Source organism: Carcharodon carcharias, chromosome 14, assembly GCF_017639515.1.
Source record: "Carcharodon carcharias isolate sCarCar2 chromosome 14, sCarCar2.pri, whole genome shotgun sequence".
Lineage (NCBI taxonomy): Eukaryota > Metazoa > Chordata > Chondrichthyes > Lamniformes > Lamnidae > Carcharodon > Carcharodon carcharias.
This window is the reverse complement of record NC_054480.1, coordinates 115,754,545-115,771,659: the sequence shown is the minus strand read 5'-3', so window position 1 is coordinate 115,771,659 and position 17,115 is coordinate 115,754,545. Positions and strand designations below refer to the sequence as shown.

General features: G+C 43.5%; 1 protein-coding gene across 1 annotated transcript in view; it reads left to right on the top strand.

Annotated features, from left to right (window-relative positions):
* Positions 1–16,284, top strand: part of LOC121287450 (G-protein coupled receptor 54-like) — a 40,555-nt gene extending 24,271 nt beyond the window's left edge. The window contains exons 3-5 of the mRNA XM_041205347.1: positions 10,142–10,277; positions 11,102–11,340; positions 15,928–16,284. Coding sequence (XP_041061281.1) covers positions 10,142–10,277; positions 11,102–11,340; positions 15,928–16,284 — 732 coding nt within the window. The remainder of the gene's footprint in view (positions 1–10,141; positions 10,278–11,101; positions 11,341–15,927) is intronic.
* The last annotated feature ends 831 nt before the right edge of the window (positions 16,285–17,115 follow it).

Below are 17,115 nucleotides of genomic sequence, written 5' to 3'. Positions count from 1 at the left end.
CATGTGGGAACCATTTCATCAGAGAGCAGCCGAATGTACTCCTCTGACTCACATGCCACTCTGTTGAGGGCTTCCAACAGCTCCGTGTTATGTTTTCCTGCCTTCTGCTGATTCTGATGAGTTGGAAGGCCGAATCCAGAGACTCGTCATCTGACTTGAACCTCACAGGTGCCCCTTCCCCAGCAGTCCTCTGAGTGCCGGGGAGCTCGGCTGACCTTGCCTCCTCCTGCTGTGGACACATGTCTATGCGGTGACCACCAGATTATGAACCCAAGCCTGTTCTAGATCTAGGTCCCACCAAGGTACGTGTCTCTGCGTTGGTGGATGGTGTGGGTAAGTGCTGTGATGGGTCTTCAAGGCTGCTTATTTCCAGCTTTTTAATGGAGGGGGAGTCCTCTTGGCAGGATGTGAGGACCTGGATGGAGCTGATGGACTGGCTGGCTGACATTGTCAGTTGCTTAGCAGAGCTCCCTCTGAACCAAAATAAAGATAATTAGTGCATGGCAGCAGAATCAAAAGCAGGAGAGAGAGCACTCACAGTTGTGTTGAGAGATGGATGATGTGGTGCAGGATCCTTACATGGATATTCACCGCCAACCTCAACATTGCCGCAGGCATGGTCCACGTCCTCACCAGTCAACGCAATGGCACGCTCCTCAAAGTGAGTGGAGGGCCTAATGTGGGCCACTCCACCTCCTGTCTGGGACCTCTCCCTGCTGTTGTGAGCCAGCTTCTCCAGCATTAAAACAGAAAATGTGAGCAGGATGCATGGCACTACATGGAATGTTTGTGTGGTGAGCAGAGCCATTGGCGGGATGAGGACACAAGCTCCAGAGGATATGAGCCTGAGGATATGAGCCTGATGGAGGCCTGAGGGTGTGTGTGAAAGTTAGTGTTGTTCTCTCTTCATGGGTTTGTGAGTGTGTGGGCTGAGAGTGATGAGATTGTTGACTTACCCTGGCAGAATGGTTAAGAGCATTCATCATCTTCCTGCACTGGATGGCTAATCTCTTCTGTGCTCTGGTGGCACTGACCATCACTGCCATCGTTTCCCAGGCTGGATTGACGACCCTGGTGGACCTCCTGTGGCCAGAGAAGGGGTAGAGGACATCACAGCAGCCTTCCACTGTGTCCAGCAGGCGCCCCAGGGAGGTGTCACTAAATTTGGGGGCTGCTGTCTTCTTCGCTTTCGGGGCCATCTGTCGCCTTGGGCAGTCCTGGTCTGAAGACATGGGGCAGAGTTTTCTGCCTGTCGGGTGGGCTGTTTGGGAGCGGGCACAGGTGAGCGTGGAGCCAATCTGGGCAAGGGGGTGAACCCTGGCTGCTTGGTGTGAGTGTACGGCTGCTCCAGGGTCACGATTCACATGAGCCCTGCAATGTTTCACTCAGGTGGGGGTGACAGGGATGCAATGGCAATCCAGGTACAGGGTGGACTAATCAATGCTCCTCTCTCCTTTTCAGGAGAAGACCACATACAATAACTCAGAGCAGATACGGACTGGTGGAGGCCAAGTACAGTTGGCGGTTATAACCTGATATGAGAGGAGGCTCTGGTGCTGGAGGGGTGCCATGCGCCCAGGTTCATCGGTGGTGGTGAGGCTTGGGTGCCAGGGGGAGGTAAGAGTGCTAAGCGCTGAGGTCACGATGTCTGTCCTTGCAAACATTTCACTGTTGGCTGTTTAGTGGACTAAGCTTCCAATATGGGTTTTCCATTGATTATGGAAGGAGGAGTGCACACTGATCCGGGGCCAGGCATGCACATTGACATTGTCTCGACTTCAACTAATCAAATGTCCTTGTTCTTCCTTTCAGCCTCACTGGAGCAGGGCCGGAACGAGGAGGCAGAGAGGTCACCACTAACACCTGAGGGCCCAGTCAAATCACAAGCACCAGCGTCACATCATTTCAGCCAGTCAGGCACCAGCGCAGATACTAGCACCTTGGTGGGGATTAGATCATCAGCTAGTGTCCCGGGGCACAGTGGTGAGGGCACTTCACACTTGCTTGAGGTGCAGGCGGAGACAGAGAGTGCCCATAGCGTCGGCAGTTGGAGGACTTCAGGGGAGCAGGAACATGCTCAGTCAGCAGCTGATGATGTGCCTCTGGAGCTGTCCCTAAGGCAGCAGATGCTGGAAGTCCAGCAAGGTCTGTGGGAGGATCTGGTGGAGATGCATGAGGCAATGTGTGGCATGGTCTCCATGATGGAGCAGTCTATGCGGAGCATCAGCAATGTAATGACCCTCATGGTCGAGTGTAATGCTTCCCCCACGGAGAGAGTGGTGACTCTCATGGAGAGGCTCCTCCAGGTGAACAATCAGGGCTTCCTGGGGGTGCATTCGGACCTTCAAGCCCTCACAGTGGCATTGACCTCAGCTGGACAGTGTCAGTGTGGGAGATGGATTGGGCACCCAGTATCCCAGCTAGGTGCCCATTCATCAATGGCGAACAGGGAAAATCTGTGCCTGCCCGCTCGCCAGCAATCCAGCGCGTTTCCTGTGAATGCATTATTAATGAGGTGGGAGGTGCTGGGAATGCGACAATATGGTACCAAAATCCGCCATTGCAGCCGGTGGGTAAAACAGCTTTTTTCATGCCTGCTACCACTCAGTGCAAATCTGGGACGATTCTGCACAACATCATCTTTCTGCGGTGACCTAGTGCTATTAACTGGTGTGAGAGGGACACTTTCTAAATAGGATTGTTGATTTAAAGTTAGTTCAGGCCTCCTTTTTTAAAATCTAAACCAATATATTTTAAAGCCCCAGAAGCCTGACTTCCAATTTTAAATTCTACCCTAATCTTATTACTAACTTATTTCTCAAATTCCGCAGTACGTTCCTTAAAAAAATCATTGACATGGCATCATGATGATGCTTGAAAGTTTTCCTTTTTGGTACCAATAAAACATTGGGGGATCTGCTTTTAGTTGAACACAACCTTTTCTCAGTGAACTAGATCTTACCGAACACTACCATACCCTGGAAGCATCATTCGGGCCATAGACACATATGTTTACCTTCCATTGTTTTTCTTCTGCATCTGCTGCTGCTTTGGGCAGTCTCATAAGCACTTCTTTCTGAAAAGTATTTCCCTGCAGAAATGTGGCTTTTATGTCAATTGACCTAAACTCCCATGAATCGGTGACCAAAGTGCTAAAAAAGTTTTTAAGATTTATTTTCCAGCTGTTGGAGGGTTCATTCTAACCTTTGCATTGAGCGGTCATTCTTCAAACCCCTAGCAACTAGCCTCACTTTTGCTTTAAGTCCCATCTGCAAGGACTTTTCAGTCCATCTATGCAACTAAGCTCTTTCCAATCATCCAACTCCCTTTGTTTTGCTTCTCTTACTAGTTTATCCTCAAGCTTATTGACAGCCATCAAAACTTCATGACCATGAGGACTTCTATTTCTAGTTCTGTTATGAAACTGTTCTGTGGTCTTTATTTTATTGTATAATCTATTCAAACTACAGCCTCTATTTCCACTTTTATGTCTGCTGTGACTACTACTGTGAGATTTTCCTCTTCCACTAATGGGGGCTCTTTCTCTGGTATCTGATCATTTTATGATGCAAGAGCCACTCCCTGACTCAATATCAGTTCTTGTACTGAGCTTTCTTACTTTCCACTCTTTCACCCTTTCTGCCAGTCCATGGACCTCACTTCTTGGCCATCGTCCCGAGCATTTAACCAGTATTAAGACTTGGCAGTGGCCTTTCCTGCATGTCCTACAATTATCGCAAACCACCACCCCCCCCACCCCCATTCACTAGACCCCTCTGGAAAATTTGTCAATCGAGTACACACTCTGGGCAATTAGCCTATAGATAGGATAGCTCTGTCATGTATGTCATGATCAATCACATTACTGCTATTCAACCCTTGATTTATTGCATTCTGTTCCTCAGGACCTTCATCACAAAACACATGAGCATTTGAGGTTGAAGATGCCTTATTTATTTCCGATCAATCATAAGGAATGAAATTTAATACTTTGATTGCTATGTTTGATAAGTACTGTCTTTACCATTACAACCTATTTATTACTTCACCAGGGTCTTTCTATTCCCTATGGCCCTCTCTTTTATAGTATACTAAATCTCCTGAATTGAAGTCTGTCTCAGGTGATCTTATATGATGTGTCAGAGCAGGAGGACTATTGCACAGAACAGAAAGCAATTTGGGATTCCGCCCATAGTCTAATTGATAGGGTGATAGGGACCATATCCTCCAATCATCTGAAATGAATTCTTTGTATGAACCAACCATACCAGCGGTTGCCAACTTGCAATTTGGGTGATTAGCTAAAATTTTATGTAGCATTTCATTGATCATCGCATGAATTCTTCCAGAGTCTTGTGCTGAAAGAACTTCCAACTGCAGCATTCATGACCATGATTTTCATACTTTCACACATATCTCTGAAATCATCATTGTCAAATTCCCCTCCATTATCAGTCAGAAGCTTCACTGGTGTCCCAAATCCAGTCCCTATCCATAACTCCATGATTTTGTCTATATTAATCCTTTTGTCCATATTATGTCTTTTATGTAGAAAGACTAAATCTGGTCATCAGATCTATAAAATGTATAATGAAAATATTTCTGTCTTTGTTCCATACCTTTAGATCCATGGCAATTACCTTGTTAAAATCATGTGCCAATGGAAGGCTTACAAAAGGGAATGATGATGTCCTCTGATACTTTTTATAGATTTCACCATTCTCGCTATCTTTTCTATTAGCTTCATACACACTTCATCAACACACCTGCATCTTTGAGCAGGATTTTTAACTTTTGACAAGTATGGTGAGTAAACTATCTATGGGTAGTATTTCGTGGAGGCGACAAGGGTCATAGCTGCCAACCAGAGAGCCATTGAGAGCCACGCATCACCTCCTTTCAGGAAGAAAAGCTGAATTAAGTACCAATTAGGCACTTAACTGGGCAGGGGTGGGCCTTCCCTGGGATCAGGTACCCTGAGGACAGAAATCCCACCCAAAGAGCTGCCAGCTAATCAGAGGCTGGCAGCTATGCAATGCTCAGCAGCACTAGTGAGAACGGTGGCTGCTGCTGACACTGTACTCACCTAAGGCCTAGGATTACCGAGGGACCCAGGCCACAGGTGAGTGATGGCAGGAGGATGGGTGTTCTGGGGTGGGGGTTGCATGGGATGGGGAGGGGTGTTGACAGCAAGGGAAGGGGGGTGACTCTCAGTATCACCCCTCTCTTCCTGATGCTGGGCCCCTTGATCAGGCATTGAGTGTCTTTGAATAAGGAACCCCTCCAGAAGCCCGCAGGCAACCACAACAGGATTTGTCTTTCAGTTTTCCCACATGGCAAGTCCTATGCCCACCACTGGATCAATACCCACAGTGGCAGGATGAGGCCCTTAAGTGGTCATTAATTGCCCGCTTAAGGGCTTCAATTGGTGGCGGGGCAGGAAGGCTGTCCATGAGCAGGGGCTCCTGTTCTACCTGCTCTGCATACTGGTGGTGGTTATTAAGTGTGTATTTGCATAACCTTTATCAAGCTGATTTCAGGCACACTTGTTGTCAGAAGTGTGTAATCATATCTTTGAGCATTGGGAGGGTATATATACCTAACAGCCACTACAGAGCCCAATTTCTTATCTATCATCTTTAATTGAAGCAATCTCCCTGCTAAATACCACTTAGTTTGAGCATGAATGTTTCCTACTTTTGTCAGGACTAAGAACCAATCTCCATCTTCAAATTGGCATGGGAGGTGGGATGGCAAATGGATTAATATACTGTGCTTTTAGCTTTGTAATTTTGATTAAATCAGTATTTTATTGACAACATTTTCCTTTGTTGGCTGTAAGGATTCACTGTGAAATAAGTCTTTGGTCAGTCTTACCCTAGTTTCTAGGGGGCAGTGCAAAATACCCCTGCTTTGGTAAATTAATGCAGAGAGACTGATGGCGGAAAGAAATGGATCTGGTGGTGCACTTTTCAGGTTTGATCTTCAGTCCTTTATTACAGCAGAGTAGAGGGAGGTTACTCTGCATCAAACCTATTCAAGATCTTCTTCTAACCCTGCACTGTAGCTGAACGAGATGCTCTTGCCTGTGGAGCTTTATTCTGCATCTATCCTTGTGTTGTACCTAATCAGGGAGTACTTGATGCTGACCTTGGGTATTAGAATTAAGCAAGTGTTCCATTCTCCAGCGCTAACATTTCTCGCACTGATGAGCACAAATTTCACTATTTTTGTTATTGGACCCAAAATTCCTAACAGACACAAAGACAGAAATGTGCTTCAAATAGCAGAGGTTTGCTATATTTGTAATCAAATAGATATGAAACACTTTGGGCTGGATTTTGCCAGACCTCTGGGAATGGACTGACAGGTAGGAAGGCAGTACAATGGCGAGGGAAGGCAGGAGGTGGCATGCCATTCGTCTTCCCACGGCTATGTCATATTGCCAGTGGTAGGGAGATGGTGGATGGCCCTCCTACCAAAAGGCCAATTATTTGGCTAAAGTAGCCAAATAAGGGCGTCTTCCTGTCTCTGCTGGCATTTTTCCAGCAACAAGAGTATCATCTGCTGCATGGAGAGAATGCCAAATAGACTCTGGCAGCTCCGGGTAGGCATCAGAGATGGGGAAGGCCTTCTTTCAGGTACTCTTCTTGGACCACCCGTGTGGGAAGAGTGCCATCTGCCCTCACCAACATCCACATCCCCTCGCTGGGGCCTGCCTGACTAGCCCTGACTACCCCAGAGGCCACTTACCAGACAGTGAGATGCACATTCATCACTGCACCGTCCTCCTCTGAGTGCAGCCTCAGCAGTGGTCACTGCTTCTGGTGGTGCTGCTGAGATGCCAGCCCTCTAATTGGCCAGCATCCTTAATAGGGATCTAATTGGCTGCTGCTGACAAAGTGTAGCCCCGGGTCCCACTGAATGATGAAAGGAGGTTACCACCTCCCTATCCCCCACTTTCGGGCCTGTTGCCAGGACCCCTGCCGTCAGGACTAAATTTAGTCCTTTGCTGCTTTAGAAAATTTCCATATAGATCACATTTAAAATATTTTGGCAAGAAATATTCTTTAATGATCATTTTTATTTTTGAAGTGATCAATTGCAGGAGGGAGGTTTTGTAGACTATAGAAACAGCTGAGGTTAACAAAAAGCATTATTTATGTAAAGCTGGCAGGGAATAGCTAATTACTTATCTTTCACTTAATTTTTCAGAACTAATCCGTTGTTGTCTAACTTGTAGCTTTGTGAAGATATTGTTGGAGTATCTGCTAACAATGTAATATAGTATTTGAAATTTAGCCAACAGACCTAAAGAAAAAGACAAGAATCTGCGTGACCATATAAGTCTTTAGTAGATGTCATGGTATACATGGGGTCACCTACTAAGGATGAAACATAATCACCTATATCGAGTAATGTGATCATTAGCTAGTCTTTAAATCTGTACAACAGCTTTTCTTTGTATGTGTCACATTTTTATGAGCAACTGTGAAGAACTGACCCCTGAGAAATTAGTCCGTATTTTATAGAATCCAAATGATCCAGAAGAGAGATCTATGTGAAGTATATCTGTGATTAGCTGATAATGTATATTTGACGAACATTCGCAGGGCTTATTTATGCTCTAAAAGATCTTGTGGCATGTCCTTTATCTGTAATTCCAGCTTTTAGTGGAACAATAATCAAGCCCAGAGTACAGTGATTCTCAAATCAGTAGGTTGTGACCCTTATCCCCTAGTTTCTAACCTCAGCTGGGCATCTCAGTGCATATTACCATAGCATTGGGACTTGGCCTAAATAGCCAAGTGGTTATGGTACTGGGTTTGTAACCCCAAGATCAAGAGTTCAAATCTCACAATGGTAAACTATGAAATAATGTAACTTCATCTGAATAGGAACAGATGGAAATGTGTTTGTACTCGAAAGAGTTACCATAGCATCCCCTACAGCTTATTTGGAGAACAGCATAGGCTAGAGGCTTGACAATGCAAATAGCTCTCAGCAGCTTCCCCCTTTGAATCAGTGAGCAGCTGAAAGATATGGAGGGGAATATTTACCTAGCTGACCTCAGCTAAGTGGGAGTGTGGCAACTACAATTTTCCTGAATGTCTCTGGGTCAGGGAATGAAAAATCAACTAGGGTTCCTACTTCCGACCATTATCCTGTGACTACCAGCTTCAAAGTGGATGTTAGATGAGGATATGATTGGGCTTTCTTGTGATGCCCACCATGGTTGAATAGCCTACCAACTTTCACATGGCAAACGTAAATAATAAATATATTTCTAGAAAATGGAAGAAACTTAGATTTAATAGTCAGCAGAGACTTGGACCTATGAACTAAGTTTGGGTATGAGTTTCCCAGTTCACTCCGCAAACCTTACTGCGGAGAAGGTGCCCTGGATGGTCTGATTTTGTTCCGAGGGGGCGGGTGTTAAAGGGAGTTGGGCCCGCCGTCCCCGGAAAGGATTTGGAGGCAGCTGTATGGGCTATCAGGTGCGAAGGCAGACTGTGTGAAAAGCCTGCCTTGGTGATCTGGAACTTCATTCCAGCTGGAAAAAAAATAAAACAAAAAGCAGCCTTCTAGCCCACAACCCTCACAATCCTTCATCCCGCCACACACTCTCCATGCCCCAACCATGCCACCTCATGCCCCCTAACCACCCCATGGCCCCTCATGTCCTACATGCTACCTCATGCCCAGAACCCACACCCCATTTCCCCTCATACCTTACATGCCAACCTATATCCCTCTATCCACCCCCATGGCCCCTCATACTCTACATGCCACCCACCCACCATCCTTTGACCTCATACCCTCCATGCCAACTCACCAAGTATCCACTATGGGGATACCTCAGGACCCATGCTGAGAAGAAATAAAGTTCTAAGTGTCTATTGCAGACTTTATTTAAAAAGTTCTCATTCTTAAAACTCATTCACTACATTTACATTCCTTCAACTACATAATCTCTTATATAAACAAACATTTCATTCAAGAAGTGCTTAATCCCTTATAAAAGCAAACATTTGTATTTATAGTTCCACATCAAAGGTTTATAGAACTGTCAATCAAACTATGAAATGACACACACCGGACTATGATAATGATAGATTGTGAAATCAGTCATGCAGCCCAAACCCTTTATAGTCCTCAAGCATATGTCAACAGACAGAGTGAAATGGCAAGCATTGATTTTTTTTAAACTGCAGAATGTTTTCTTAACCATAGGCCAGGAGATTTAGTGCCTTGACAGCTTTTCTTCCCCGCCCAGTGGTTTGACAGTTCCAATGAGATTTAAATACCTTGACAGTTCCAATGAATTTGACAGTTCTAATGGGATTATCCATTTTTTCCATACATTCATGTAAACTTTTAACAATCCCAAAGAATACTTAACCTCTCTCAAAGGGCACCTGACCTTTCCCAAAGGTGTCCCTGGACCTATCCAAAAGGGTCCCTTACCTCTCCAAAACAGTACGCTACCTCTCTAAATAACTCCGGCAGCTTTAGGAAATCCCCCTAGCGAAAATTGGATCTGTTTGAAGACAGCTGAAATTTCACACGTGCAGTGGCCTCTGTGAGCCACAGATGTGCAAACTACAATCCATCCTTGTTCTCCCCCACTCCTGGGCGCAAATGGTGGGTGCTGAGTTCAGGGGCTAGCCTTCTGAAATTGGGTCTCCGGTGCCATTTTGGCTATGCTGGAGACTCTCTCTCTGTCTTTATAAAAGTTCAGGCTGTAGAGTGGTTGTTTTTACATTTTATAGACAGCAATTCTCAAATCCGTAGGTCACAATGCCCCCAGGAAGCCACAAAATTCCTTAGTAGGAGCTGCCTCTATGTTCCCTGATATGCCCCTTGATGGCATCCCTAGCTCCCCCTGCTTTTGTTGCATCAGCTAACTCTCAGCCATTGATGAGTGCAGTAATTCAAAACCTGGGATAGTAAATTCTGCATGCAGTACTCAATTATAGGCTTGGATAAATGATTACCTGGTGAATTTCAAGTTTGTTTAGAATCATTCACTCACTGCCTTTATTCACTCAGCATTGTATGATTCACATCTTAGACCCATTGGTATAAATGTTTTCTGTTCGGTTCATATTTTTCAAAAGTGCACTCTGTGTTATTGCAGGTATCAGTACAGGCAACATGCGTTACATTGACTGCAATGAGTGTAGACAGGTGGTATGTAACAGTATATCCACTCAGATCCCTGAGGCAAAGAACACCCCGGGTGGCTATGGCCGTCAGTCTTGGGATATGGATTGGTAAGTGAAAAAGTCAAGGACAAAAATGCTTAAAGGACATTTATTAATGGAAATATTTGGTTAGTATTTTTTTTAGAGGATGCTCATTCAATCCTCATACAGTAAGAAATATTTTCTTTGTGGAAAAGAATACTCATTGACAACAATAACAACAGGTTCACTAATGTACTTCAGGAACGGGTAACTGACATTCTATCATTTTAACTACTAACTTAACAGTTAAAATGTAATTTAATTTTTACAACCACTATAAACAAACAAATATAGATAATAAATCAATCTTTTCCCAATTCAAACAACATATCATAACTTGCTATTCATTCCTGACAATCCTCAGTGTTAGCCTTCTAAACACAGATTAAACTGGATAAAATGTGTAATTAAATTGCAAAATAAGATGATGTCTTGGTTACATTAATCTGATCCCACCATAGGTGTCTTTGCCTTAAGCTGCCTAGGCCTTATGTTCTGGATTTCCCTTGCTAAACCCATGCAACTCACCAACTCACTCTCCTTCTTCAAGGCACTCTACAAAGCTTACCTCAATGCACAAGCTTTTAGTCAACCCTTCCTAATCTTTCCTTATGTGACTTGGAATTCAGTTTTCGTTTTGCCATGCTAGCATCTTGGCATATTCTTCAATATTAAAGTGGCTATAAAGGTAAACTGCTGTTCAACTGATTCTATTGGCTCATATTGACATTCCATTAAAATAATAATTGATTCACATCATGAAATGGCAAAAATAACAATTGGAAACTCTACAAAATGAGATATAAACTATACTTTTATATGAAATGGTGGCCTCTTGTTATCTATTGCAGGGTCTTTTATTGTGTCCATACCAGTGGCTATGTATCAGAAGATTCAAAATGGATACTGGTTTGGACCTCAGGTCTATTGCAGTGAATCTTTCCCTTCAGCATCCCATGAGAAGGCCTTCATTCTGCATAACTTCTTAGCTGTCTATCTTCTCCCATTGGTCACGATCTGTGTGTCTTACACTGCCATGCTGCATCAGATGGGGCGACCAGCTGTGGAACCCATTGACAATAACTACCAGGTAGAATTTATTTATGTATACTCTATTAATTTAAAGGAAACCCTCTGTGCTTCAAATTACTTATAAATAGTGCCACAGGAAATCTACTAGTTGAGCTAAGCTACATTTTTTGATGAAGTCTTCATTTGCAAATAGTCTCCCGAATGATCAAGTGGATTAATATGCCAATACATAACACCACAAATAAATAAAACATTGGTTAAAGTGTGTGATGCAGCATATAGAAGATTCCTGCTTTTTGTTTTGACATCATGTGGTGACTTGCCATTTTCCTGCAAAGAGAGCGAGAGGAAGAATCAGAGGGATGGAACTGAATCTAGGAGAAAGAGAGGGAATTAGAAAAAATGCAATATAGTATTGAAAGGAGGAAGGAAGGAAAAGTCAACAAAAGTAATTTGCTTTTTTTATGTAATGCTCACAGGAATTATTTTCTGAAAATTCACACTTAATCACTCACTTTTCCAGAACAGCTTCATCCAATTCAGGGTCGCAGGGAGTTGGAGCCTATCTTGACAGGAAATGGGTACTAGGTAGGGTACACCCAGGGCAGGGTGCCAGTCCATCAAAGAGATGGACATTTGCATGCACACACACAGCCATACACAGAGGGCAATTTACCGTAGCCAATCCACCTAGCCAGCATGTCTTTGAACGGTGGGAGGAAATGGGAGCACCCAGAGGAAACCCACATAGACACGGGGAGAATGTGCAAACTCCACACAGACAGACACCCGAGGTCAGGATCGAACCCAGCAGTAGAATTTATGGGTCAACGGGCGGCTGCGATCGGCAGGCCCGGGAGCGGCTGGGGAACAGACCACCAACAGCGACCAGCCCCTGACCGCGATTTCACGCTGGCTGGCCAATTAACGTTCAGTCAGCATGAAACGTGCGCTAAAAGGCTCAGCGCTGGCTGGGGTCGGGGCACAAGAAGGGTGAGTGCTGAAGTCTGTGCGGGCATGGGGGGACACGCAATGAAAGCTCCCTGAAGGCAGGGAGCTGCCTCATGGAGTCGAAGAATTTAAAACCAATCAATAAAGATTTGAAACTGCAGAAAAAAATATCCACACATCAGATTCGCTCACATGAAAATAAAGATGATGAAAATGTCCAAACTTGTAAAAAAAATTAATAGTAGAAACCTCATCCCACCCTCAGATGAGGTTTAATCAAAAACACAAAGTCCGCTTGGCAGATTCGCCTGCCCGCCTGCCAACTGTAACGTTGGATAGGCAGTGAAAAATCGCTACTTTAATGGCTTTAATAGGCCTCCTAATTATTACCAGGGGTGCTGTTGACTCTAGCATGGGCTTGCTGACCGAAATATCACGCGAGTGTGTGATGACATCGGGATGCTCACACGACGTCATCGTGTGCTATTTCACACTCGAGTGTGTCAGGTGTGTGCGCGCACACCCTTCATCAGTTCTGTTGAAGGGTCATGAGTACTCGAAACGTCAACTCTTCTCTTCTCCGCCGATGCTGCCAGACCTGCTGAGTTTTTCCAGGTAATTCTGTTTTTGTTTTGGATTTCCAGCATCCGCAGTTTTTTGTTTTTGTCTGAAAGAGTCTGTCTTGATCTCGGTCTTCATTTCTAAACATCTTTTGGAACTCAACATACAGCTCCCTGGAGCTGTGAGGCAGGAAATTCATACTCATGAATATTATTTTTAGTTCAGTTAGAGAAATAGACATAATTATGGTCTAGATTTGCAAATCACAATTATCTAATTAGAATACAGTATCTAATTAGAACAAATGGTTAAAATCAGCCATTAAATATGGCTATCAGAACATCAAGGCTAAAAATCCTCAAGTCCTCTCCTATACTAAAATTAAATCAGAAATATTTTATCTTGTTAAAGTTCCACTTTTGCTGCAGAGCTGACACTGAAGTCCTCAAAGGGTCAATTTTGATTAAGGATGAAATTAGTTGCTTCAAAAATTTAAAAAAATCTAATTAATCATCAGCAAAACAAGTTTACACTTTTTCAACAGACTCTGCAACAGGCATGTGGATCCTTCCATCCAACTCTCCTTTCTGTGCTCTGGCTGTCCAATGCTTCTACCCTCCATAAACTTGAGGTCATCCAAACTCTGCTGCCTCTGTCTAGCTTGCACCAATTCCCATATACCCATCTCCTCTGTGTTCACTGACCTACACTGGTTCCCAATTAAGCAACTCCTCAACCCTAACATTCTTATTCTTGTTTTTAAATCCCCCCATGGCCTCACCTCTCCCTATCTCTGTAATCTCCTCCAGCCCAATCATTCTCTGAGACATCTGCACTCCTTCAATTCTGGTCTCTTGAGCATCCAATTTTAATTGCACCAATGGCAGCTGTAGCTTCAAAGGCTAAAGCCCTAAGTTCTGGAACGCCCTGCTTAAATCGCTCTGTGTCTCTGCTTCTCTTTCCACCTTTTAGGCAGTCCCTAAAAGCTACTTTTTTGACTAAGCCTTTGGCCATCCACCCTCATATTTCCTTAAGTGGCTCAGTGTAAAATTTTGTTTGGTAATGTTCCTTAAGTCATTTTACTATGTTAAACGTGTTATATATATATAAGTTATTATTGTTATGCACAGGTAGCAAAGTTGAAAACTCCCCTGACTGGTTTCTCTGCTGTGGAGTAAAGGAGTGGCGAATGTTCTAAACTGCTCTAAACAGGGGGGTGGGAACCTGAGCAGTGACACAGAGGAGGGGGGAAATAAGGATTGAAACAAAAGACAGAAAAGTAAGAAGCAAAAGTGGAAGGCAGAAAAAACAAGGGTGAAAAACAAATGGGGTCATAGTGCAAAATAAAGCTAAGATGACTAACAAGGTTAAAAAGACAAGTTTAAAGGCATTGTATCTTAATGCATTCACAATAAGGTAGATGAATTAACAGTGCAAATAGATGTAAATGGTTATAATAGAGTTGCAATTATGGAGACATGGCTGCAGGGTGACCAAGGTTGGGAACTGAACATCCAGGGGTATTCAATATTTAGGAAGGACAGACAAATAGGGAAAGGAGGTAGGGTAGCATTGTTATTAAAGGAGGAAATCAATGCAATAGTGAGGAAGGATATTGGCTCGAAAAATCACGATGTTGTTGGGTGGAGATAAGAAACACCAAGGGACAGAAAACATTAGCCCCCAAACAGTAATGGAGATGTAAGGGAAGGCATTAAGCAGGAAATTAGAGATGCATGCAATAAGGGTACAACTGTAATCATGGGTGACTTTAATCTACATATAGATTGGACAAACCAAACTAGCAATAATACTATGGAGGAGGATTTCCTGGATTGTGTACATGATAGTTTTTTAGACCAATACATTTAGGAACCAACTAGAGAACAGGCTATCCTAGACTAGGTATTGTGCAATGAGAAAAGATTAATTAACAGTCTTGTTATGCAGGGTCCCTTGGGGAAGAGCAACCATAAAATGATAGAATTGTTCATTAGGATGGAGAATGAAGAAGTTGAATCCTAAACTAGGGTCCTGAATCTAAATAAAGGGAACTAGGAGGGTATGAGGCGTGAGTTGGCAATGATGGATTGGGGAACCTTACTTAAAGGGTTGACAGTGGATAGGCACTGTACATCCACATTTACAAATATATCACCATTTAAATAATATTTTGCCTTTCTGTTTTGTACACCAGTCAATGAAAGTATATAGGCAGGTGCAGCAAGCAATTAGGAAGGCAAATGGTATGTTGGCCTTCCTTGCAATAGGATTTGAGTTTACAAGTAGGGATGTCTTACTGCAGTTATACAGGGCCTTGGTGAGACCTGGAGTATTGCATGCAGTTTTGGTCTCCCTACCTAAGAAAGGATATACTTGCCATAGAAGGAGTGCAACGAAGATTCACTAGGCTGATATCAGGGATGGCAGGACTGTCGTATGAGGAGAGATTGGTTTGACTGGGCCTGTATTCACTAGAGTTTAGAAGAATGATAGGGGATCTGATTGAAACGTATAAAATTCTAACAGGGCTAGACAGACTGGATGCAGGGAGGATGTTCCCCCCGGTTGGGGAGTCTAGAACCAGGGGCCACAGTCTCAGGATACGGGACAGGCCATTTAGAACTGAAATGAGGAAAGATTTCTTCACTCAGAGGGTGGTCAACCTGTGGAATTCTCTACCACAAAAGGCTGTGGAGGCCAAAGTCACTGAGTACATTCAAGAAAGAAATTGATAAATCTTTGGATATTAGGGGCATCAAGGGGTTTGGAGAGAAAACGGGAATATGGCATTGAGATAGAGGATCAGCCATGATCATATTGAATGGTGGAGCAGGCTCGAAGGGCTGAATGGCCTACTCCTGCTCCCAGTACCTTTGTTTCTATGTTTCTATGTTCTCTAGCAGGCAGCAGGCCAGGGGGACATGTAAGAATGATTGAACATTCTGGAATTTTGCTGGGTTGCCTTTGAGAGATCAGAGAATATTTATGCAGAACTTTCCATTAAAACTAAATACTGGGGTACAATCCATGATAGTGTAGATTGTACAGAGTCTGTGAAAGAATAGGCTTGATTAGTCTTTTGTTATTCCATGCTTTCATATTTATCACAAACTATAACTATATTTTACAGGTGCAACTTCTTGCTGAAAGATCAGAGGCCATGCGCACAAAGATCTCCAGGATGTTGGCAGTTATGGTCCTTCTCTTTGCTCTCTGCTGGGGTCCCATCCAGTTATACATCCTTTTCCAATCTTTCCTCCCAAACTTTAACAGGAATTACTACACATACAAAGTCAAAATCTGGGCCCATTGCATGTCCTACACAAATTCCTCCATCAATCCCATAGTATATGCATTCATGGGAGACAATTTCAGAAAATCGTTCAAGAAGGCATTCCCATTCATCCTCAAACAGAGAGTTGGGAATACAAACAGTGGAAATGCTGCTGGCAACACGGAGATGCATTTTGTTTCATCTGGAACATAAGAAAATGGCACACTTTGGAATATATTACTTAAACATTAAAAATATTTTAGTTGATTCAGGAGGGAATGATAGAGAGACTTTATATCATATGTATGTTAGAATTCCATTCTGTTCGGCTAAGTGCCAGGCACCCATTAACTAAGTCCTTCACACTTTAGTTCACATGGGTGAGTTGTTGATTCTCCACAGCCTGGAATAGCAGCAACATCAGCCTGTTTACATATAAAAAGACACTACTTATCACTTACATGATCGATGGATTTTGAAAAACATTTTATTGTATAGGCCCTAATAAATATCCCACACCATGTATAACAGGCATTAAATCCAGGAAGGCCCTAGGATTAATTTCTGGACTTTGCTGAGGTAGATGGTATCTGTCAGATTCATCACGAGATGTTACGGTTTGCCTCAGGACCCCTGGTCTCTGAAGGGAGGAAAATAACATCAATTAATGATGCTGCTCTTGACTGCTATCCAATAACCCTGCTGTAAATTGTGCGTGCATATAAATATCCATTGAGTGCAGGATTAGGTGTGTGTCTGATATCCCTTGTCGTTCAACAGCCTGCAGACACTTATGCTCTTAGTGCCTTCTGCCGCTACACTGAAAGTAATGAGCAGCACGGGTGCTGAGACAGAGGGAAATCAAAGAAAAGAGATAGTGACATTACTCCTGAAGGTATTGCTGTCATATAACAGTCATATCATAAGCATGTAATAATAAGTTTTCATTAAATGGGTAATCTGTTCAAAATATTTAAAGTGAAAACCTTTTTGCAATGTTGTCGACCTTAGGGGATTTCTAGTATTCTTCACAGGGCAGGTTCA